The following is a 23,986-nucleotide window of genomic DNA, read 5'->3' on the forward strand; positions in this document are numbered from 1 at the left end:
CGTTACGGTACATGTCCCTACCTCATAAGCAGTCATTTTGTCACAACTTGGCCGCGTATAAGCAACTTCTGGCTGACGGAATGAGATACTCAGAAGAACCACCGCTACCTAGAGGTTTGGGTCATAAATCCGGGGAAGTGGGGACAATGTGACATTGTGAGTCGTGAGTACTATCGCTGAAGTCCGTCAGGGAAGTCCACAAATTTGCGGGCCATCAGTCATTTGTCGAAGCGTGCACAGTGTGCATATATACCTGTCACGAGAGATGGAGGCTCTTCTTAATTAACGGGAGTTATTGTCGGAGAGGAAGGTGCAAGTGCTTAATACTGCAAGCATTGGGATCGTACGCAACACCAAGACCAGGAAATAGTACGACCTGCAACATTCTCGCGTCTATTTTGGCTTGCACATGGTGTTAGCACCATCTTTCTTTCTTTCTTTCTTTCTTTCATTTCTCTTTTCAGTTCCACTGATTCAAAAGACGCTCATACGGCCTGTTCTCTCGCTTTCTAGTCTTTTTTCTTTGTTTTCTTCCGTTTCTAAACGTGACAATAAACTATACAGATACTCATGAATAATGATGTCTTTCAAATGCTTTGGCCGGCCTCACTCAGCACATGGACCCCGCTGCCTACGAGAACGTGATGAAAAAGAAATCATCCTGCCATCCATTGAGCGAGACTCTCGATGTTATCAATGGCCAAAATTTGGAATCAAAGTATGGTCTAGCAAACTCATTTCTCGGCTGTACCCAAGGGAGGTTAATCAAGATTTCGAGCGGTCTTTGGCGCCCTCGCCAGGTTTGCCTTCAGGCCCAGAGTCACATACTGAGCACTACGAAACAAATCGTCTCCGTAGTAGGAGTGTCTCTGGATAGAGCGAAACCTCTTCTTCCTATCCTTCTACACCTGACACGAAGCCGAAGAGTTACCCCATGACTTGTGCTTTGTAGGTTCAAGCTCCTCAACTCGATCAGAAGGAGTGACGTGATGTGGCCCAAGACTATTCATTATCATTATTACCTTATCTTCTTTGGAAGGGGGACTACGACAGGAGGAGAAAAATATTTCGAAAACATAGTGCATGAGCATAGATTGAAATAGTAAACCTAGTATCGTAAACCTGTGTACATACATACGAGTGTGCCTTCAAAAGCGAAACGTTGATTCCCCCTTAGCCACTGGTCAGTTTGGTTATGTATGCCATCTTTTACGATGTTTATTCCAATCAAGATTTCCTATAGCTAATCCATTGTGGTCAGTACAACCAGAAAAGCCCTTTCATATTCCTTGCCACTGCTTCAATGCTCCTTGTAGGGTGAGGAGAGGAAGCCACAACTCTTCGATATTGTGGATGATAATCATCTGAACCAGGATAGTAATCTCGATTACCTTTTAGAGTTTTGAGTTGTATTTGCCACCGCTGGGCTGGACGAAGCAAAATAAGCCATTGGTAAAGTCATTCCACTTTTCTTCGGACACAATCGGCGCCGTTATATAATCGTCGACTGGATCACGATGAAGTGACTCTGACCTAATTTGAGCTAGGGTTGATTCGTATTGCTCGTCTAGCAGGGGGTCTCCACATCTCGCTTTGCCCATGCTTTGGGCTGACAAATAGATCAAAGGCTTGCTCGCAGATAGACGTTCATACAGTTCCAGTACGTCCGAAGAAATCCCTGCCTGCTGGGCGGCTTCGTAAGCCATGCGGTGACCGATGGCTTCGACCAGCGGTCGGCATAACGGAAGAACATGTTGATTGAAAGCTTGGCTCCGATGCTGTCTGTATCCTCCAACCTCCGTGAGACGTGATTGGATGTCGTTCATCAAGCCCTGCTCCTGCTGCGCCAGGAGCGTTAAGGCATTCTGGCATGTTGGAAGCTTCAGTTTGCCGCCAAGGAGCTCAGACACCAAACCTAAAATGTTTCAGTCAGCAAGGCACCGCCAGGCTCTGTCTTAGCAGCGAGTGAAGATTTAGGTAGGTACGTACGGATGCATAGCACCAGCGTGTCGCCTTCGGCTATGGAGTTCCCTTGGAAAGTCAAGTCCAGTTCACTGATCTGGTTGAAGGCAAAAAGTCCTTGCCAACCGCACCTTTCTGTGAGGTCCCTCAAGACCCGCGATGCTTTGATCACTGTTGCCTTGAAGATGGTGGCGCGCGCATGTTGCTCCGGGCGGGCAGGGTTGGAGCACATTCCCACAGTCCAGTGCGCAAAGGCCGTCAGAACCTTCACCTGGACCCATCCTTCGACGATAGGGCGTTGCTGGGTGCTGAAATTCATAGATGCGTATTGTTGTACAATAGTTGTATGTTGTGAGGTAGTGTTGTACAACTTTACAACAGTTGTACAACAATAAGGTCACGTGCAACGACAAAACGGGTAGAATTAAGATGCCATGGCTCTATATCTTCGTCTATAACATTTTAGTCATCTTGTAAGACTTCCGAACCCTTCCAATTTGAGTCTTGTTCTTCTCAAGAAACTCCACACGAAAGAAGCTGTAGAAGTCCCAGCCCAGCCGCTCGATGGCTGTTAATTGAGCAGATGTTGAATTAATAGGCGATGAGCTATCCATAGTCGAGATTCTCGGAATAAGTGCTTAAGCATATGGCACACTAATGGTGCCTAAAGCGTCTAGGATTTGCAGTGAGATTCATAGAATCAAAAACAATAAAGACAGGGCAGCTCGGCCATAGCATTGATTGAAAAGTCATCACTCGCATGTGGAAAACATCGAATCGAAGAAACCTCTTAACTTCTATCTAATGAGGGACTGGGAGCTGGCTTCCTGTAGCTATGTTTCGTCATAAGCAGCATTGATGGTCTTTAGGCAGCCGTATGCTGCCTTGCGCTAGTTGTGATGTGGCGTTCGTGCTGTCCGTGAAACTATTCACGACAGTTATCCTTGGCCGTGAAAGAGCTTATCCGAGGAGTAAAGAGAACATAAACTTATATGTCTGTCTGCTAACGGTGGGCGCCTAAGATCCATAAACGTGCCACGGGCCGTAGCCATCAGTGAGGTCGCTTACTACTCAGCCGGTGGCGGATAGGTAGCTTCACGGCGTAACAAGGCCATCGTGACACGTCACGTTTCTGGTGTATACCTACGATAAAACCAATATCTGATTAGCTAACACTACCAACTTGACCAATTATATGAAGCGCTTTATTGTTGCACAACAGTTGTTTGGGAAGTCCGGTTGTGTTGTACAGCTTCAACAAAAGTAGTGTTGTACAACTATACAACGGTTGTACTCATATAACAACACTACAATACGCATGTATGCTGAAATTGATGATTGGCATAGTTTAATGTCCATCTGGTGACAGGATAGTCCTTCGTTCGCTGTAGAGAGCAGCGATGCGCGTTCCCACACGCATGGCAGATATGCCCATGATCGAGAGCGACAACGTTCCAACAGCAACCCGCCAAATCTGACGCAGAAACTCGGCACGCTCATGCTTTGGTTTGGAAGTAGAACCGAGAAGAGCACTTGGTGGTAGCTGAACATGATGAAACGTAGTGATTGCATGATCCAGCGGTTTGGTACCTGGTCTTGAAAGTAATATTCGCGACGAAACCCCAGGACGCATCGCACCCGCATCGCTAAGAAAGACAACGAATGGCTTTACCCCTTGGCTCTTTCCGTGAACTATCAAGCGAGCAAAAACTATTGCAACCCGTGGTATGCCACAGTACGGTGTCGGGGGGGCATTGCCTTTGATGCTGCTTTGTTTGGGGTGTGCAGGTCGAAGGAATCTTACTGTCGAAATGAAAATCCCAAAACTTCTCAGTAAGGGCTTCGATGTCATGCAAACTCAGGCCTAACGCGAATTAGACTTGGTCGATTTCACTCTCGAAAATATCAAAATATCATATACGCACCGCTATGCTGGCACATCAGCTTGGCTCTCTCATAATGCAGCGCCACCTCCTCTTCCTTCGCCGGGGGAACAAGATCATGGTGGCTTTGCCAGACCTCGTGATCGAGGATTGCCTTGGTTTGAAACATCGATTATCAGGTTATAAGAGCCACCCGATGATTTGAAAACTGATGGAAGACTCCGAATCCGCCTCAACAGATTCCTCGCTGGTATGGTTCATGCAGGGTTTGCCAATGAGACTTGAGCGACTTGATCTTGTTATGATATAACAATCTTTACCGGCTTTCTAGGAAGCTAGCAAATCTTACGAAGTTTATGAGACTCTTAGATGATACGCTAAACTACCGCCCGGTGGATAGTTGAACGGAAGCGCCATCCAACATGGGTAGAACCAGTTCGATACTAGACAATATTGAATTGAGATGCGATAATTGATGTCAAGTCTACTTGCAACGGCTTCGGCAGCCTAAATGATGGCGCCAAGTCATTTTTAAGACGCAATTTTAGGCTCACTAGACCTTTTTGAGCCTGCACGATGGTCAGGCTGACGGTGTTAAAGGCCACAAGTGGTCATTCTTGTTCAGGGTAATGGCTGTCGTTGCAAGGAGACGGGGCAAGCCAGTGCAATGTCGGCATAACCTATACATACCGAACTCAGCCACATTAGCCACAGAGTACCCGCTGTTGATTTTGTTCATCACTGTATTCGAGTCAGGCGTTTCAAGTCACTATCGTTGACCTGAGGCTAGTGGATGCTTCATCCATTATTGATTGGGATGCAGACTAGCGTCAGCCTGTCAATATTTAGCGGTGTTTGGAGACAAAAATGAAGCATGTCCAGGATGAACTGTTTCGTACAAAACAGGACACGTCCCTGACTGGCTATCGCCCGACGTGTCTGTCTTTCAGCATTCATTGTGTGATGTTGACTTCGAAAAGACTGGCGTGTGACGTTTTGTGCCTTAGCAAACTCAAACTGTATGCTGTAGCATGCGGCCGTCTAGGGCTCACTGTGTCGCGTCGTGTAGATACAAATAAAGAATTGTCGCCATCTGTGGTTCCTGAGAATTGGTTGAAAGTTCTTTGCCTGGCAGACGTGCACATGTGTTTGATTTTCCAATCATGAATACAATCTCATTCAAACTGCGCGACTGCTCGCAATATTGCCGAAGCGTGGATAATCAAGCCGATAGGGACCCTTATATTCCATATCTACCTTCGTCAAGAAAGCTGCCCACCGGTTTGATCGCAGGACTGAACACTGAAGAGGACTGCAGTTCAGGTGCGGGAAGCCATCACTCATGGTTCCTCAGGGCCAACAGCTGTCTGATAGAATGGATCTGTCCTGATTGTGAAGGTCCAGAGCAAGGCATGTTTTTCGAATGCCACTACTGTAGACGTGTGAAATGTAGGCGATGCGTGTAAACCGAACCTTTGCACAGGTTCAGGGAACCTATATGCGAAACCTTTTCTTCTACGCATATGTTTCTTTCCGTTCTCATTCACCGCAGTGGCGATAGTAAGCTTTTACCGAAGTCGGTCGTCGAAACGCCGATAGTTCCTTCTTAAAGATCCGAGGAAAGTCTTCCGGTTTTCCTTTGATCGCAAACTAATGATCTCCCTTCTCTAATTCTCTTCAAACCCGGCGCTAGGGTCGAAAACGATCACTCTTCGCTTTTGTGTTCTCTTGGTTTGGGGATGCGAGCCTAAAAAGGAAATTGAACTAAATGTCGCTGTCCGTGGCGAATATTGTATTGAAAATTCCAATAGGACACGATATCTTAACAATGAGCTGTCAGCTGGCTTCACCAGACTTACCGGTAGCAGCCTGCCAAGGTAAAGGAAGCACAATTATCCATAACTACTGTATTGAAGATAAACCTTTTCTATCACTGCCATAGGGTAGGGTGAAAATCGATGCCCCATTTCATCCTCGCTATCCCCCATGAGTATGCACATACAAGCCATCTTGAGTCTGCAGTTTCCCTTCGCTAGAACAGTTGAGCTTGATCTTTCGGAAACATGCTGATATTGACTGTTCTAATGTAGTCCTGGCGAATGTCGGAGACCGTCGCGTTCAGCTGATCTATAGCTTCCAATAGCTTGTAGAAGAAATCTCTGTGATATGTGGCGTCCTCTCGCTGCTTTTGGGTTTCTTGCATGAGACGTTCGTTTTCTTGTTCCAGAGTCCAGATGTTTTCCTGCAGCTGCATTCGAGTGGTTGCGTCGTAGGCTGCACTCGTCTCCATCATAGAAACTTGATGTCCTAGTAAAGCTACGTCTTCACTCGTTCCGCCCCGTTCCGTTACATCCGCATCGAATGTTGGTATGCCGTATGGCGGTGGGCTTCCCGAACGCAGGTGGCCACCAGCGAAATCACCTTTGCTGAATGTGATGGCGTGAAAGCTTCTCCCGACTTCTCTGCAAAGCTTCTGGTATGCTTCAGGTTCGTGGTCTTCAAGTTCCCTGGAAAACAGATGTGCTACTTCTTTCGTATAGGTCCAAGTGTAGGCATCGCTCTGCTTCATCACCAAGCGTACATCGCCAGGTTCTAATTTGATACCGGTCCTCCTCTCTACTCTTTGTTAGGGGACACGAGTTCGGTTATCGTGGGTCATATACTCACCAATATGTGCTGTAAGCTTGTCCCTGCATCTTCGTAAAAGCAACCTGTCCTTGCTTGTATCTCTGGCGACACCATCGACTGCTTGGTATGAACCGAGTTGCTGCATATTCGATGCTGTTGACTAGATCTTGGAGATGTGCGATGGGGTGATTCTGATCGCTTTGTATCCCTTTTCACTGTCTAGTGTATTCAAAGCGCATCTGATGGAAAGTGTCGTGGTTTTCAATTCTTCAAATCGCATATCGCAAGTAATTTCACCTCAGATGGATGCAAAAGGGACTTCATGGACTGGAGTCCGAACATAGCGGTTTGCTTTACGTTTCAAATACGCCAAAGATATACTACTACAAAGTCTAAGAATGAAGTCGCTCTCACGTCGAGGAGACCTTTCTTGGCTGAAAGAATATACTGCAACTTTTTCTGGCCAGGCAAGGTGCTCGATTGTTATGATCTACTATCCATGACAGGGCCATTGGTGGCCATTTTCAAACTCTGTGCTCATACGGCGCCGTAACGCTGATTTCTCGTCTCTGCAGTAGCAAGAGCCTGCTTATGGCCCTATTCTGTGTGTCTTGCACGCCATGCATCCAATCAACCGTACTCTTCAGAACTTCTAGCTCCCTGCACAATTCTTTCATTTTTTCCTGCATGTCAAAATTTGAGTCGAATGAGTCGTATGTGGGAGAGACGTCCAATGCGGGCTCGTATCCACTAGAAGTGGATTCAAGCTGCTGAATGTCCGGAATGGGATCAGTTTCAGGACAGGGGAGTAAAGGGACGCTCATGGCTCGGTGGAGTGTAATAGTCAGGCAGGTCCTGCCCATGATCAATTGTCCATTTCTCGCTCTCCGATTCAAGGCCTTGGAGTTGAAATGGTTGCGGAAGCGGTGACGTCATTTTCACATCCGGCGGGTGGAAAGAACAAGACAAGGTCGCAGTCTTTCCGGGCGTTCCAAGCATACTTATAGTTATACCTGCAACGTTATTGCAAACTCCCAATGATCAGTCCTTTGAACTCCTTGACGCCTCGATTTGATCGCTCTCTGAAAATCCGTTTTTGGCTCAGACGGAAACGGGTACAGGAAGGATAAGGGGTGCGAGATACGCTACTATCATAGCCCTTGCACCATATTCAATCAATCAGACTCCCACCAAGACGTGAAACTAAGGTGTCCGGGCCACAATAGAAATAGAAAAGGGTGCGTCGAGTGCCTCCGTGGTAATTTCAGACTATATTACTCCTATGTACTGTAGTGTAGCCCGTTTGTCTGACTTTCCTCAAAACCGCAGCCACTTGTGGTCACTCCTTTTACTGTACCTATGGCGAATTCAAGCCTTGAATCTCTCCTCACAGTACTGTAACCGTGTCTACCATGTTCGTAATAGGCTGCCGTGTTCTCGGCTTTGTCGAGTCGCTATGAACCAGATCAAAATCGTGTTGTCGCCTCCAAAACTTGTTGTTACGACATTGACACGTACTGCTCCAGATAGCGGAGCATCTAAAGACAAAAAGAAATGATCAGCCTCACAAGGCACACTTGGTCGTTGTAACGAAATAAAGACGCTGATACCTTTTGAGGGCATTTCTTGCATAAAAAGTCCATCTTCTGCTTGGTTTTGTGGCCTCCGGGCCAGGTAACGTAAATCATCAAGTCTTCTATGTTGTCTCCCTGACAGCCATCGATGTGAAAACTTTCGTTCTCCCACGTGCCCCGAGGAGGCTCCCACGTCGACTTCGGTGTGCGGCTTGGGCGGGCAAGGCGATAACTCTCGCTCCTCTTGCCTGGTTTGATGCTGGGATTAGTGCCTGTCGGACTTGGTCGCTTGTTCGCAGACTTTCTAGCTCTTTTCCGCCTCTTGGCGAGGCTTGCAAAATAATTCTCCACCAACGCGTCGCCTCCGATTCTGTCCCCAATAGTCAGCCCAGTGGGTAAACGGCATGAGAACCAGGTAACTGACTCAAGATTCTCCTGGGGTTCCCATGTCCATTCCTTTCTGCTCTCGTGTCCCTGCCATTTGATATGGAAGTATGTGCATCCCTTTGGCCCATTAGTATCATGTGTGCAGAGGTCGTTGGAGATGTGAATGTTTTGAGTACAGGTATTTCTCTGACGTTCATTGTCTTCTAAATGTATGAGAGGGGGGAAGTGGACAAGTCCATTGAGAAGAAGTTTTTAGTGGCACGGTAAGCGCGAAAGTTGGGGAAAGGGGTAGCCGATCGAATAGAATCATCCTTCCTACCTTTTCATCATCGAAGTAGTGATCCTGGATGGAATCTACCAAGTATCTTATTGAAGTCAATATGTATCTCACGGCCCCAACCGCAGGCTGTGGGAGAGGTGGGTGTTGTGTTATTGCCACTCACATGCCATTATTCTCCTGGCCGTCCCCTTTAGCTATGGTCATGACACACCAGGATTGGAGATATGCGCACACGATGCTAAGCGGTCTGTACACTGATTTGGCACTGGACGAATTGAGAGATTTGCGTGGATACCTGTTGCAGAGCTGAGGGTGTAGTCAAAACAGTAAAAGAAGTAGACACTGCAATTGAATAGGAAGTGGGCAGAATGAGGATATTCCTCTTTTTTGGACTAAACCGAGACGTAGGTGCAGGGAAAACAAGGGTGGACCAGACGACAAAGGCCCAGTTCTGGAACGGATGTCTGCCGATGCTTGACAGGCACAAGGGCCTGAAGCAGACCTTCAACCGTAAAGTAGTACCCACTGACAAGGAAGTCAAGGGTTGTAGGGCCATTTCAGCCGCCTTTAAATTTCACTCCCTCTCGGCATCGCGCCATCCAGCTTCAGACCTCGTTCTTGATGAAATGATAATGGCGAGAATACATAAACGGCGGCTCCCGTGCTGCGTCCTTTCCTAGAAATACCTTGATGGTGATTCTTTCTGAAAAAATAATTTTGTAGTCACCTTTTAGTCGCCGACTTCGTGTCCGCCATTAATCAATTTCTAAGTATGAATCTTAAAATCGTCTCATCGACCTTTGTACTCTTACAAGTCACCACGGCACTACCAATCACTTTGTACGAGCAACGTTGGCCAGCAACTCGAATGGTAACAAGAGTCGAAGATACGTGTGCCCAGGAAACAAATTTCCTGGAAGGCGTTTCCGACGCACTCAAGACTGTTGCCTGTATTTTGCGTGATTATTCCTTTTGAGTTAGACGTCTTGGACAGCTTACCAGGGGACATGTAGAAAAGGTGGCGGTGGGGGAAAGAATACGGAGCGGGAAAGATAAGGAAAGTACGGTAAATCGACACTTGTCGAATAAGGAATTGTATGACACAGTCTGTCTAAGGGGGAAAACACGTCTGTTACAGAGGAGCCTCTTTCTGGCTGTCATAGTTTTTTGGGATACGATTTGGCACCTTCCTGAGGTTAAAGTACCGTACAGTGTCCCGTTTCTCAGGTGCCTTTGTGAGATTGCAGAGTTTAAGATGGATTACCGGCGACAGGGCACACCACCCGCATTACAACTATAGAAAATCAAAGTTCGGACGCAGTGTTTCAAGCCTAAAACTACCGTTTGGGGTGTCATATTGGATCCCCACCTTCCAGTCATTGAAAAACTTGCACAAAAGAGACAAGGTTATTACGATGACTTCGGTTCGATCAAACCAAGAAGCAGGTAAGGCCGATTACGATAACCAGGTAACACAATAGAAGTGATGGCATCCTAGCAAGCTATTACTAGTAACTAACAAGACCCAAGGATCTACAGGGTGGTGCGGGTCCAGCGTCAGTAGTTTCTAGTTTTAATGGAAGTACCCCAAAACGGACTAAGCGTGGCGCATGCCATGTACACAGCCAGAGTCGAAATCGACCCCGCCAGGTATCAGACATAACAGAGTCCAGTTATTTCGGCGTCCGGGCTTCAAAGATCCGTAGTATAATCGACTTACAACTACTCCCTTTTCATAAGAGCCAGCTCGAACTATCCGCATCATTTCTTCCGGTCATGCATGGAGTTCAAATCCACTTGGGATCACTGATACCCATCTAAATGCTGTTAGTGAGTACGAAGGGCAGGGATCATCCCATCGTCGGCAGTACGCGGGGCATGCGCCACGTTTAGTCCATTTTGGGGCACTCTCAATAAAACTACAATAACAAGTTACTGACGCTGAACTCGCACCACTCTGTATCATTTCGTGTTTGAAAAGCTGTTTTGGAAATTCACTTCAATCTGGGTGCTTTTCTGTCACCATGAGAACTCGATCGCAGCGGAGCCCTTCCACCAGTCTCGGCACCGCTAACACTAAAAGCCATTCAGCTCGAGCAGATTCATTGCCCAGCGTGGAGTGGGATCGTGCTGATGTGGATCACATGGAATTTGATGTGTCGACGAGCACGTATTACGTTTTTCTAAGATGGCCGAATGGGGATGTGTCTGAACATTCCAGAGAGGAAGCTTACGCAAAGTGTCCACAGCAGGTCAGTCAAGGCAAACCATCGTGGCATCCGGTGATTACGGTCTAATGGCTTCACAAGATGCTTCGATTCTATATAAGACATATCAAGCTAGTTTGAAAAAACGGATAGCCCTACACGACCATGAATAGAAAAGCCTCAACTACGTGTGGCCGGGTGAGGAGTAGGTGAAATATCTTGTCAAGAATCGTGCCCCATTTTTCAATAATATGGGGGTGTGGTGGTCTGGGGTAGCCACAACATGGAAGAATACTAGGCATTATTGCACCAAGTCTTTTTACTACACTCCTGATGCTAGGGCTTGGTTAGCATAACAAGAACGTTTTAAAACTTGAACAACCTGAGATTATCAATCACTCAACCGAGACTTATTTTGGCCAAGGCCTCGCTGCGTTCACGTATTTTAAATGTCATTCGAACAAAAGGATAGAAAAGGCATTTAGACGCTCAATTCGAAAGTTACGAGAATATCAACATTCTGACGACAAACATGCTATGTAGCGAGCGAATCTTGAAGATTAACGTCCTGTTTGGGGTTTTCTGGTCTATACTGGGATTGATCGTACAACCATAATCGTACGTGTCTATTTTGAATAAATGTTTGGTAATTGAAACCTTTGTCTACATCGCACTCTCTTTGTTCTCGGGTGTGACATGGATATCTTCATGCGTTGGCTGTCTCCATTCCCAAAGTTCGCAGCAGTTACGTGCAGCTTCTAGAATTTCCGAACAAGAAAAGAAGAAAGAAGAAGAAAAAAACAGATCTTCGGTAGGTCAGCTACGAGGAGGCGCGGGGTAGCTGATCTGACATGATTTCCTTATTACCGTCGGAGCTTATTTGCATGATCACCGAGTTATGCTCTCTCGGTGCCCAGGCCTCACTAGCCCGGTCGTGTCGCGTGCTCTACAACATTTGCAAACCCATACTTTACAGAAACGACGTGATCAACCACAGATCCTCATCCGTCTTTTACTCTATCGTCTACTGCCGAGACCGGCGCGATGCGCTGAGGATCCTTGAGGCGGCGAAGGAGGGTGGAGCTGCCTTTACAAAATGTCAAGATGCTCAAAAATGGCATCCACTATCCTTTCACCGCATCGACGCAACTCTCTATTCGCCACTTCATCTAGCAGCACGGAGAGGGCTGGACGATATTGTCGCCTATCTTATCAACCATGGTCTTGATATCGACGACAAAGAGGGTATAGACCTCTCCAGGAGAACACCGCTTATGGAAGCCATCCTCAATCACCAGGAACTGACAGCCGTGCTCATAGTCCGGCGAGGTGCTTCGAGAGGCTTGCGTCCTCCCGACTTGGAAGCATTCCAAGCCGCTATACGAGAAGGCATGACATACCTGTTAAGAGTCATGGTGGAGCGGAATGCATTAGATGTCAATTCTGAAATTGGATACGGATGTACTCCACTGGCGTTAGCTGTCTGTCACAGGAAAGGGCCGGTGATGGCAGCTTTACTGGAACTTGGCGCCCATGCACTACCTGCGATGCGGAGGTTTTGCAGTGACAACGCCTTCCTTTCTATCCTCTGGATGCTGGACTCAGCCTCATCGCATTTGTTGAAATCATTAGAGCTCGGCGGGATGCTGGAGCTTGCATTTTCGATTGCCACAGAGCGGGTGTCTTCAGTACAGACTAACCGGCAAGTCGTTGCGCTGGAGCGACTTCTGAAATTGCTTTACCGAGATGGACAAATGAATGGCAATACCGTATCACTCCCTGCCAGGGATTTTAGCGATTTCCTAGACGCTCTCCTTCAGATGGTGTTGTCAATCGATTACACAGATACACGCCTCGCCGGCCTGTTCCACAGCTGGGGTGCGACGATCCAGACAGGAGTATATCTTCGCTTAAACAAGGTCCTACGTTCTTCAGTCTTCGAGGAGAACATCCGGCTTTGCCTCCGTCGCCATCCTGGACTGCTGCACTGTTTCGACTTTGTACACAGTCATTCTTTGCACTGCCCAGCCTTGGCAGGACGCTGGGCAGTAAGGTACTTTCTTGATCACGTCCCTGGCTATATGCTATGGCTGATTCAGGAATTGAAACAACAAGGCTTTCCTTTGGATCGGCATGGCGTGGAGCAGCTGGACCTTTCCAAGTTCAAAGAAGACGGAAGCATACCAGGATAGAAGAACTAAGCCTGTCTTTGGCCATTGAGCTTGAGGTCTTTCCAGTGGTTCCTACAATGTTCCCTGTGGCGTACTAAATAGGTCAAGCTCGATCATCATGTCATAAGAACAGCAGTCAAGGTACAGAATCCTGCTTTCTGTTAGAGGACCTTGCAATATGTACCTATAGGTTAGGATCTCCATGGGATTTGTAAGGATGGCATGCTGAATTAAACCGATTACAGTTTAACGTGGTAAAACCTCATGATGGACGAGGAGTGCGCCCGCAGTTTTACTCTATCTTCCTTGACAGCTATCTTGTCCTCTAACTACACTTAAATATGCATAAGTCAATACGAATGATACCCGATGCAGTAGTAGCCCCTTGTATCAAATGTAAACCAGATGATCGACCAGAATCGAGCGTTTCGTAAAGGAAGAAGCCATCTTATTTCAATTAATTCGCGGTTTTGTTGTTCGAAAATGATCATGCTTCTTTTCATGACGTTTTCCGATGCAAATAATATTGGACTGACGATGAAATGACAAAAGAACCCTAGTTGACCTCATCCTCAGAGTCCGTCTGGTAAATTCCGCTTTCATGCACAACATGCTCGATGGTAGGTGTGCAGGTAATAACTTGTGAAGACAAGTGAGGTGATCCATCCGTCTTTGGACGTCTCCTCCTCCTCTTTTTGATAGCCAATGACAGTCTCCTCGTGTGCAAGCACGGCCGATTACGATTGCTTTGAAAATATTTGTACTTCTCGCAAAGTCGGACCCGTCGGTTGAGCTTGCGGTTGTCGTCCTTTAGCTTTGTGACTTCCATCTTCAATTCCGAGTATAATCTTAAGAGTGTATCAAGCTGCCGGGACTGGCAAGAGTCTTGAGTGACTCCATGGGTTTGGAATGAGAATCGCTATTGATAAGCATTATCAATACATTGAGAAGGAGCGCTGGAGCTCGCCGCTGCACTTCTCAAATCGATATTGGACGACGGATCCCTTTGGCATGGGCATGGAGGTTCCATGTCCGGAGTGAATGGAAGGCTGGAGGACTGCGGGTAACTCATCATGGCACGAGTCGTTCGAATGTCTGGTGGCGCAAGCTTAAATGACGAAAAGAATAGTTGTAGAAGGTCTGTGAAAGACTGTATTATCAATATATGGAAAGCGGTTTCTGATTTTAATCAAGGTCGACCCTCCGCTCCCTTTTACATACCGCGGCCAAACCTCCGTTGTATCATTACACTCACCCCTCACGGGAGCTATTGATATTGTCAAGATTGCTTGTGCATAATGCTACATTAGTAACTAGGGCTTGGGCCAGCTTACAGTTTCCATTGCATTACCCCTTGGTACATACTATGTGCTAATGGTGGTTGATATACCCACTAGTCAGGCTGAGCGCAGCCACTTGAGTCACGTTATTTTTACCGCCTGAAACAATTCCTACCTACCTAAATAAGCCTATCCCTAATAAAGATGATGGTCAGGCATAACCTGCCAGTCAGGTCTGCTCAGTGTGACTTGAGGTAAACGTAAGATCGTCCCAACTTGGTCTTTTTCCTGGGATGGTCACCGCTTCTGGCAACGACAAGGACTCCGCACGAGGCAGAACTCAGATAGGTTATGACTTGACCGGATCTTGGTATACTAGCATGTCAATTTTCGCATGGACATGTCTGTGAATAAACAACAAACCATATACCTATACAGTAGTCGCTGCCAGGTACGATGACATCAGATCCACGACGAGTCTTGTTCCGGCCATTGATTTGACGTCGGATATAGCATGCAAAAGGACAACTTCAAAATCTTCATAGTATTTTGGCCGGGAACTGCTGATCTAGTTGCTGGTTACTGGAGCTCAATCACACATCTTCATCATTAGGGGATACTGGGCTATCAAAAACAAGTAAATCTAATAATACGGTGCTCGGCGCTGACATTCTAGATCAGCGTGTTGGGGCATCCAGGAAGAAATAACTTTTTGCCAGTACGAGCCCCGTTAACTGCTGACCATTTAATCCTTGTTATGTGGTCTTGCCTGATGTGTCTATCAATGGTGTGAGTGATTTACATTCGTACAATGTGAAGTTGGGCGCACTCGGTCTGTGCCAACCTTGAACGAGGCGGGATTTGTCAGACATTACGTGTATTCGGTCCATTGATCCAGATTGGTATATTCATGTTGTGTTCTGTTCAACTCTCCCCTTCAAGGTTCTACCGTTTCGGTGCGTAATCTTAAAGTATCCCTGCTTGCACGTGACACCCCAGCACATGTTCAACAGGATTGTGTCAGTCGCTCCTTAAGCACGCCAGCCCCACTTGACCCCTTTCCAGATCTAGCCTAGTTGAGAGATTTGCTTATTTGCACATAAGTCAGGAGAGCAGGGTAGTTATGCATATATATATATATATCCTTGACTTCCAACTTCCAACCAGGGTGGCAATCAACATATGTATCTGGCTTTATCCTGGCGTCTCAATATTCCGAGCAATCAGATCCTATCTTTCATTCTATGAACAACATTACAAAATGCTTACCTACTACCTTCGAATTTTGGGGACCAGAATCCAACCAGCAACTTTATTATATGGATTCGATCAGCTCTTTCGGTGAGGATCTTCCAGGTCAAATTACTACACCAACATGCATCGCTCCTGGTTGGCTTCATGTTCTATCCATGACAGTAGTGGAGTATAAGTCAACCACTTACCAATGGATTCACCAGGATGATCCAATCCAGGAATTTGTTCTTGATGCAGACGTCGGGGAAGGATCTCTTATGAGTCCCCTGGATCATAAGGACATAACGCCCTGCGACTGGAAACGTTTGGGATTCAACAGGTAAGAGCTAGGCTACCACAGTTAAGACTTAGTTGAGATGAATGCTGACCAGTCAAACTCAGTTCTCACTTATCGCTATCCCCGAATAAACAGGAACTTGTCCTAGAAGCCCCTTTGGTCACATCCGGACACCGCGAAGAGACCGATGTTTGTCTTCAAAGACTCGCTTCTAACGCTACTCCTGATGGTACGAAAAAGAGGTCGACCGTGGAAGAAGGCGAACAAACCGGAGATTTAAAAAGACGTAGGCTCGATTCGACATACTCCAAGCAAGAAGACGTCAAGCTCCCCTCTAGTTCGAACTCTCAAAGCGGACATAAGGATGACTGCAGAAAGAGCGTGGTTAATGATAGTTCATCGCCTTCACGACTCGAAGTGGATGGGAAAGATAAGGAGAGAAAGACTCTTGAGCAGGGAAATGCTGTCTATGCTATACATGAAGTGCGCAATAGGAGTCCTACGGGCTTGGAGACAGCCGATGATGTACTCGGTTCGAAGAAGGATAGAATATTAGCAACGGAACTTGGCTTTTTTTGAGTTAGACGTGGAACGATCTTCAGCATACTCGATGTCTTATGGCGCAATAATATCAACCCTGACTTTGTAGGACTTCGAAAGGAACAACGGCGCAATACGTCGACGTCCGTCCTGCACTTGCCTGTCTTTCGACGTCGATCTATTTTATTTGCTGGAAATTGACTTTATAAGAACTTAAACCTGGACCTCTTCCTTAGTTGTTGGGAGGCACTGATGTCTTCCTGTCTTGAGGATGTAACACTATAGTCCGTACCTTCAAGACCCCTTTAGCAAAAAGCGGTTTTTGGCACTGGACTGTATAGGTTGATATAACAAATTCAAAATTCATATAAAAATATCTCTAACTTTGAAACTGCAGGATAAAAAGATTTCCTATGCTGTGCACTATTTCGCAAGTATTCTTTAAATGGCTTCAAAACTGTAGAAGTTTATCCTTTTTCGGTGATGATCTGGGAATGTGGAGTGACTTCTTTTCCGTCCATGACTGGAAGATGGCAATGCTCAGGCACATAGCGAGGATAAATCCAACCCAACCAAAGCACAACATGTACGAATATTGCTAAGGCCCACGAGGCGATGAGCAAAGGCCACAATTGACATTGGAACTGGTGGGATGTTATAAACGCATATGCTGTGCTTGAAGCAAGGAAAAGAGGTAAAGGTGACTCCATCAACAGTTCGGTCATGGTGAACGGACATACGCGAGGCTGACTGGAAACGGTGAGGAGGCGTAAATGTAAGGGAATCCCGGGGATGTTTACCTGTGACGTGGATGATGGTTGATCTAGAATTTCGAGAATGATTCCCTCTGCACAACAATGGATGATGTAGAAGTGAACTGGGCTACGGAAAATTACGATTTGCGAACGATATACTCGTTGGCTAGCCGGGAGGGGGTGCCAACTAAGCAAGCTTAGTTGGCCACAAAAGTATGAGACAAGGCGAAAAGTGTGAGACATCCCGGAAGATGCCCACTTGGCGTGATTTGCACCAAAATACCATTTTTTTCAATCAAATGACACTCAAATCTTGTCAAAATAGGCTCAAACTGATGAAAAGGCGTAGTTTGAAGCTTCTATTGATTTATTGGCTATTTCAGAGTGGGAGAAATGACTGCGACGGCTCTGGTGATGCTCTGGCAAGGGAAACAGCTTCCCTGCCAAAATGTGCCGTATATCTGTTTTCTTAGCCAATAAGGCTATCTTCTTGTGCCGTTCTTATTCCCCTGATGATATCACGAAGTGACTCATGAAGCTGCGTGTGGTGTTGATAGGGACAAGGAGTTGAGGGAAGTGTAGGTAGTGATGACTCAGAGTCAGGTGCACAGGGCGGCGATGAGGGCATCTCGACTTCGCTGCCGCCGGCGACTTCAATTACAGGAAGAATCTCGTCTTCTTCATCCATTTCCTCGTGCTCGTGTGCTTGTGTGAGGTTGAAAGTGACCGTATCATCACTGTGAGGGAGGCCGGTGAGATCAACGGCGCTGAGGGGCTTCGCGGCATACTGTGCCTTGCGGATAGCTTCACGCACATCATCAGGGAGTTGTGTATCTATCATATAGCCGTCAGTCTCTTCTTTCAGTGCTTGAGTCATTTGTGAACGCTGTGTATCCATAGATAAATAGTCATATTGCTTCCCTGTGTGCTCCAACCACTGCTTGAACTGCAGCCTCTTTGGTATGCCGTTGACGATAACTTCTTTATTCTCTCGCCACTCATCCTTGAGGCGGTTCATCTCCTTGATGATGACAGATCGTGTGAATCGTATACCCTGCTTATGTTGCTTCTTCTTATCGTCGGCGATAGCCTCCTCTTGTTGATCTCGCAGATCTTGCAGCGATACTGTAGGAATAAGGTCAGAGACAGTCTTTGCGCGGCGGCCTCGCTTTCTCTCGTGATACCGCTTTTCGATGCGAGTTCTTCGATCATCCACGTACTTTTTGATAACATCCTCAAGCACCACAGCTTCATGAACGATGTTGCGAATGTGCCGGAGCCCTGCGAGCGTAGGAGAACTGAGGATATCGTGATATCGCTCGCCGATGGTCTCGGCGGTGCTGGAAGCGGCGTGAAATCGCATATCTGAGGGAAGAAGTGAGAAATGAGCAGGCGTGAAGGTCTTCTTCTTCTTGAGCTGCTTCCTGAGAAGATATTCTATGGCAGGTCGGTCTGTGGGAGGGTAGATGCCCGTTTTTGGAAGCCCGAGATGATGTGAGCGGCAGTGAAGCCTTCATTAAAGATCTCCTGATTTTGGTGAGAAAAGGGGCCTTTTTCGGTGAAGGCTGATTAAGAAGGCACATACCTGAAAAGCTCCTGCAAAGGCACGCCGGCCAAAGGTAAGATTTCCCTTCCGCAACGCCTCACGAAGCTTCTTCTGATGCGCTTCCTTCAGAATTGAAATACGCCTACATCCATTGGCTGGAGTATATGCGTTGAATGAGGCGGAAGAAATGCTACGAGAATATTGAACTTTATCATATATTCTCGTAATTCGAATGAGCCGTGGCCTGTGAAGCCGTCGATAACGAGCAGCCGCCATACAGCCTCATCATCAGGCCTCGCCGCGGGAGGCATATCGTGAGTAACCAAGCGGTTATTTGTATCCTGAAGGTGCTCATTACACCCAAACCACTCTTCAAAAATCAAGCTGACGTTTCTGTACAGTAGCAGATTTCTCCCACGAGCATCGGTTGAAGTGCTTCGCCCACTCGAGCGTTATCGCCGCACTTGAGAATGCCGAGTCTGACTGAGCGAAGCGCATATCAGGATCGCCTTCAATGAACGCCCACTCAAGCGTTGGCAACGACTTGAAGATCAGCCAGGGGGCGTTGTTGCGCCGGCTGCGTTGCCTGAGCCGATGACTGTGCAAGTCTCGCGATCTTGCGGAGAAAATACCTCTGTTGCTGACTTCTTCTTGGTGCGTACAACGAGGCATTCCATCTTATCTCGTAGCATTCCGACTCTAACTCCTGCTTCATCTGCATTCCAGGTCTCTGATGCACCGATATTGTACTTCGTCATCACATCGCTGAGGCGTTGGAACCACTCCTTCGTATCATCAACGCCGCCTTCCTCATATTCGGCACGCGAAGCTTCTCTCGACTTCAATATCGATTTCGCAAGCTCAGGATGATCATCGCGGAAGCGAGAGTACCACATCTTGCTCACAGGTCTCGCATCAGGATCACGGCGGCGCCGCAGAGTAAGTGCTGCATCTTCTATTTCCCACTTGGAGGCAGGCAGGCCTGACTTTTCCATCCAGATGATATAACACACGATAGCTTCTTCTTCCTCATCCGTGAGTTGCCGCGGGCGCCCCATCTTAGGATCGACAACATCCTCATAATCTACGGTATTCGCAGCCTCAAGTCTCTTGACGATGCGGCCGATAGATGCACGAGCAGAGCCGGCATATCGAGCTTCAGCAGCACGAAGAGTCAGTGGCTTCTTTCGGCGGCCGGCAGCATCACGATTGAGACCGCGGCGAAGTCGCTGGCGTGAAAGAACAACGGCCTGAGCAGCTCTCAGATTTGATTGTGAGGGCATAATTTTGATGGACGTGATATATGACTTTTTTACTGATTGATGTCCTAGAAATCATTGGTTTTGGCGGGCAAAAGTCATGATTTTGCGACAGCAGCCTGTGCGGGGTTGTCTCACACTTTTCGCCTTGTCTCATACTTTTGTGGCCAACTAAGCTTGCTTAGTTGGCACCCCCTCCCGGCTAGCCAACGAGTACTATCTTTCTTTCCCATAGCAAGGTTTCCTTCGATAGTTTGACGCTTTGCAGCGATGTGGCGTTTGACTTTTCCCTTTGCCGCCCCCCATTGGCCTAATTTCATTTCTTCCTGCAGTTCCACCAATGCTTAGGACATAGGGAAACAGCAACAGCAACGGCATGGACTACGGTTGATTTTGCGATGCAATTGGTTGGCTAACATGAATCGCTGAAATGGCCGCATTTGGCTGCTGGTGCGGCCATTCCCTCCCACGTCGGGTAATGCTTTCCTTCCTAATCTAATCCGGTACATATAACTAGTTTAAAATAGTTTGAAACTATTAAATCAGATGCCTTGTTCATCCTATCATGAAACCTAAAAGTAGCTTATTCGACCGCGACCGATCCGACAAATTGGCAACAGTCCCTTGGGACACCATATCTGCACACCTCGTACGCATGGACTGAGAGTATCCGGCCGTAAAACCACCGTAGCGTTTATTCCACCACTTGGACGTATCCTGAGGCTTCGAACTGCTTCTCTTTAGCCCGACCTTGTCGCGCACCGGGATGACCGTTGGTGCGGCGACTACTCTTGCAACACAGCCATGAAGGAGTACTTGAGCTCGCTGTTGAAGTTTTCGCTTCCAAGTCCAGATCCCGCGACGATCCAACTCCTTTTAATTTTTATCTCTGTTCTCCCTGTTGCTTCAAGTGTCATAGCATTGGGACTATTTCGGTTCAAACAACCTTCTGATAATGATGGCGCAGAGAAATCTGCTCCTGCGTCCTCATGGGGTGTTCAAGCCATGGGGTACCTGCTGTCGCTTACACCGCAACCAGAGAATTTCTTGAGACGCCTTACGTATGTTGAAAGCTCCTTCCGCAGACCTTTACGGGTCTTTGTCACTACTCCCACCTTTACTTGACAGGCTTGACAATCGTTCCATCCTCACATCGATGACTAACCTGGCCTCCAGTCAACAGCTGCAGGGGGCTCCGGCTTACATTCCGTCGATAGGTCGGGAGATATACTTGGCCATGCCTGGCAAGCAGATCGAAGGATTGTTCAGAAGAAGTAGCAGTCTGGTACCGACGCCTAGTTTGCTTGATGCCCTGTCCATCTTCTTCGGGCTGTCAGGCCACGATGTCAAAGCTTTCAGCCATGGCCATATATCTGCTTACGAGTCCAACATAGGAGTCTACACAACTGACGCGGATGCCTTCCGGTGCTTCATGAAGCATCAGAGGCAAGACTGCGCTGATCATCTTGAAGGGCGGAACTTGGTCCCTGTTGTGGAGAGATTCAAGAAAAATTTGGCATCTGAGATTTCCGCAACGACAGAGATCGGGCAGAACTGGGGCGTCGTTCCTGATCTCTTCACTTTCTTGCCAAATCCGATACTTACGGCAAATATAGAGGCTCTGTACGGAGAGCACCGGCTTAAAACTTGTCCAAATTTCCTTCGGGACTTCTGGGCCTTCTATAAAGCATTCCCCAACATTGCCAAAGGTCTGCCCCGATGGATGATGCCATCTTCTTTCCAGACCCGTGACGAAATGCTGAAAAGCTTCAGCCGTTGGCGCACCTGGTATGCTGCAAATTTTGACTGGAACAATCACGAGCTTCGCGATGTCGAGTACGAACCTATCTGGGGTACCCAGTACGTCCGTAAGATGGTTCAGCGACACGAGGCCCTCGGGCTCTCCGACAACGGAGTGACCGTGGTGATGCTGGGATACTTTTTTATGTACGTTTGTGATTACCCCCTTTTTCGGCCTCACTCCAAGTCTGCGCTTCAATCGTGACAGACGCGAGATTGGCAAACTGCTAAGCGGCTTTGGCTTACCCAGTATAGCACAATGGCAACCACCGTCCCCGCTGCTGTGTGGATGATCATACACATCCTACTCGATGAAGATGTGCTCCGACGGGTTTGGTACCAGATCGGTCCGGCGTTCCAGTCCACAGGGGCCGGAGAGCGACCAGATATCAAGATGTTGATGAAAGACCCACTCCTCAACTCCATCTACTACGAAACACTCAGGCTACGTGTCACGAGTACTGTTGGTCGAACATCCATCGACGAAGGGTTGAATCTCGCTGGAGGCTGGAACGTCAAGGCTGGCGAGCCCATCATGTGTACTGGCCGGCTTGCGGGACTGGATGAATCCTTTTGGAACACCGGCCAGCCCCTGTCTACTGACCAGCCTTCGCACCCTCTGGAAACCTTCTGGGCTGAGCGGTTTCTCGATTGTCCAGGCAGCACCAGTCTCAGCGGACCGATGAAGAAGAAGCACGTCCAGCCTATACGGGATTCTCCAGGTAGGCCACAAACGCAGGTGGGTTTAGAACATGCACGTTCCAAAGCCTCTGTTGCTGGCTCACGCGGTCACTTTTTCCCTTTCGGTGGAGGATCATTCCGCTGTCCGGGAGAAGCGTTGGCTAAACAGGTCATCTTTGCGTCGGTCGTGATACTGTTGCAAAATTATGATTTCACACTTATAGATTCGGAGGGGGCGAGGAAGCTACAGCCCATTCACCAGGAACTACCTTTCGGCCTGCATAGTTTTGATGGCTTTGTTCCGGTCGAGATACGTAGGTTATAGAGAATAAAAGGTCTTTTTGGCTATATGCTGCGCATATTTACGACGGATTGTGGTTGTTCTTTTCGGTAGGAAAAGCTAGATACAGCCGATCAGGGTCGGACACGTGCTCCAAGTTTACCTATCTATCAATGACAGTACCCCTATAAGGCGAAAAGACCTAGCAAGGACGAGATTCACATGGAGGTGGCTTTGCCGTCTCTAGGTTGCGAGGCACGAGGCACCATCAGGGTCTTGTAGTTGTCAAACTTATGTAATTTAAAATAGTACCTATACTACAGTGAGGCTGGAATGCAATTCAATAGTCTATACCTGTGAGGGAGCCAATGGCGAAGCATCGAACTGGCCTCTTAAAACTCAGATATATTTGATTGCTCAGATGCTTTTGGACCTTACTCGGTACTCTGTTGAACGGCATGCATCCCCATCCATCTGACCGTCAGATTTGATACCTAAAGCTCCATATCCAGGCACAATTGCGACGTCAGATCCAATCACAGAATCATCATTCAGCTGCCTGGTCATCCCAGTAAGCGATCCAGCGTTGAATGCGTAATTACATAAATCGTCCATCGATAAGTATCTGTCGGGTTTATGTTTGCTGCTTGATAAGGTTTGTACGACAGGACAATGCACTGGCCCATGATGGTCCGCTAGACCTGGACTATCAGGATAGAGCTTTGGCGATAAGGCACATCTAGGGCAACGCAACGACTCGTCGGAACATACAATCTGTTCTTTTCCTAATGGATTTCCACGTTGAACGTAAGAGTCGTGTAGCTTCCATTGCGACCGTGCCAGAATATCACAGTCCAGACAGTACGATGGCCAGCGTGGAATAAGGCATGGTCGTATTCCTAACGACATGGAAAAGTTTGTCAAACAGCTTATGAGCTCTGTTCTTGAACTGCAACTATTCCAGGACAATGGTGGAGCTCTTATAGCGTCGCAGCTCAGGGCCTCGAGTAAATCACCCGTTTTAGGCCATCCCCTTGGCTGCTAGTATTTTATTTTCTCGTCCAGTTCGGGTGCTTCTCTTGTGCAGACATATTTTGGACAGACCAGGGCTGTTGGGCTCAAAGCAAGCCTTGGAAGCTAGTGTCTGACCGGGCATTGTCTGTGGACAGTGGCCATCACATTACAGTACTTCTCTAGAAGAAAGCCGTACCTGGTTCTCCCT

At 47.5% G+C, this 23,986-nt stretch overlaps 9 protein-coding genes across 9 annotated transcripts; 3 read left to right on the forward strand and 6 right to left on the reverse strand.

The window, feature by feature from the left end:
- Positions 1-1,394: 1,394 nt before the first annotated feature.
- FPOAC1_013853 (uncharacterized protein) lies at positions 1,395-2,281 on the reverse strand (the record flags this gene model as incomplete). The annotated part of the gene is made up of 2 exons (XM_044858193.1): positions 1,395-1,915; positions 1,990-2,281. The coding sequence occupies 2 exons, from the start codon at positions 2,279-2,281 to the stop codon at positions 1,395-1,397; spliced, it is 813 nt and encodes a 270-aa protein (XP_044701017.1).
- Positions 2,282-3,310: 1,029 nt separating this feature from the next.
- Positions 3,311-4,014, reverse strand: FPOAC1_013854 (uncharacterized protein; the record flags this gene model as incomplete). The annotated part of the gene is made up of 3 exons (XM_044858194.1): positions 3,311-3,552; positions 3,767-3,826; positions 3,888-4,014. 3 exons carry the CDS (start codon positions 4,012-4,014, stop codon positions 3,311-3,313), a joined length of 429 nt encoding a protein of 142 aa, XP_044701018.1.
- A 1,863-nt stretch (positions 4,015-5,877) lies between these two features.
- On the reverse strand, positions 5,878-6,618 carry FPOAC1_013855 (uncharacterized protein; the record flags this gene model as incomplete). Its single annotated transcript, XM_044858195.1, has 2 exons — positions 5,878-6,461; positions 6,513-6,618. The coding sequence occupies 2 exons, from the start codon at positions 6,616-6,618 to the stop codon at positions 5,878-5,880; spliced, it is 690 nt and encodes a 229-aa protein (XP_044701019.1).
- A 5,187-nt stretch (positions 6,619-11,805) lies between these two features.
- FPOAC1_013856 (uncharacterized protein) lies at positions 11,806-13,113 on the forward strand (the record flags this gene model as incomplete). Its single annotated transcript, XM_044858196.1, has 1 exon — positions 11,806-13,113. The coding sequence occupies one exon, from the start codon at positions 11,806-11,808 to the stop codon at positions 13,111-13,113; it is 1,308 nt and encodes a 435-aa protein (XP_044701020.1).
- Positions 13,114-15,691: 2,578 nt separating this feature from the next.
- FPOAC1_013857 (uncharacterized protein) lies at positions 15,692-16,482 on the forward strand (the record flags this gene model as incomplete). The annotated part of the gene is made up of 2 exons (XM_044858197.1): positions 15,692-15,945; positions 16,008-16,482. 2 exons carry the CDS (start codon positions 15,692-15,694, stop codon positions 16,480-16,482), a joined length of 729 nt encoding a protein of 242 aa, XP_044701021.1.
- A 1,185-nt stretch (positions 16,483-17,667) lies between these two features.
- On the reverse strand, positions 17,668-18,561 carry FPOAC1_013858 (uncharacterized protein; the record flags this gene model as incomplete). Its single annotated transcript, XM_044858198.1, has 1 exon — positions 17,668-18,561. One exon carries the CDS (start codon positions 18,559-18,561, stop codon positions 17,668-17,670), a length of 894 nt encoding a protein of 297 aa, XP_044701022.1.
- A 74-nt stretch (positions 18,562-18,635) lies between these two features.
- FPOAC1_013859 (uncharacterized protein) lies at positions 18,636-18,855 on the reverse strand (the record flags this gene model as incomplete). The annotated part of the gene is made up of 2 exons (XM_044858199.1): positions 18,636-18,725; positions 18,784-18,855. Coding segments are annotated over 2 exons (162 nt in total), but the record flags the coding sequence as incomplete, so codon positions are not given.
- A 440-nt stretch (positions 18,856-19,295) lies between these two features.
- FPOAC1_013860 (uncharacterized protein) lies at positions 19,296-20,027 on the reverse strand (the record flags this gene model as incomplete). Its single annotated transcript, XM_044858200.1, has 1 exon — positions 19,296-20,027. One exon carries the CDS (start codon positions 20,025-20,027, stop codon positions 19,296-19,298), a length of 732 nt encoding a protein of 243 aa, XP_044701024.1.
- A 780-nt stretch (positions 20,028-20,807) lies between these two features.
- On the forward strand, positions 20,808-23,809 carry FPOAC1_013861 (uncharacterized protein; the record flags this gene model as incomplete). Its single annotated transcript, XM_044858201.1, has 5 exons — positions 20,808-21,064; positions 21,180-21,950; positions 22,059-22,525; positions 23,320-23,335; positions 23,623-23,809. The coding sequence occupies 5 exons, from the start codon at positions 20,808-20,810 to the stop codon at positions 23,807-23,809; spliced, it is 1,698 nt and encodes a 565-aa protein (XP_044701025.1).
- Between the last annotated feature and the right edge of the window lie 177 nt (positions 23,810-23,986).

This window comes from Fusarium poae, assembly GCF_019609905.1.
Source record: "Fusarium poae strain DAOMC 252244 chromosome Unknown contig_3, whole genome shotgun sequence".
NCBI classification, from domain to species: Eukaryota; Fungi; Ascomycota; class Sordariomycetes; order Hypocreales; family Nectriaceae; genus Fusarium; species Fusarium poae.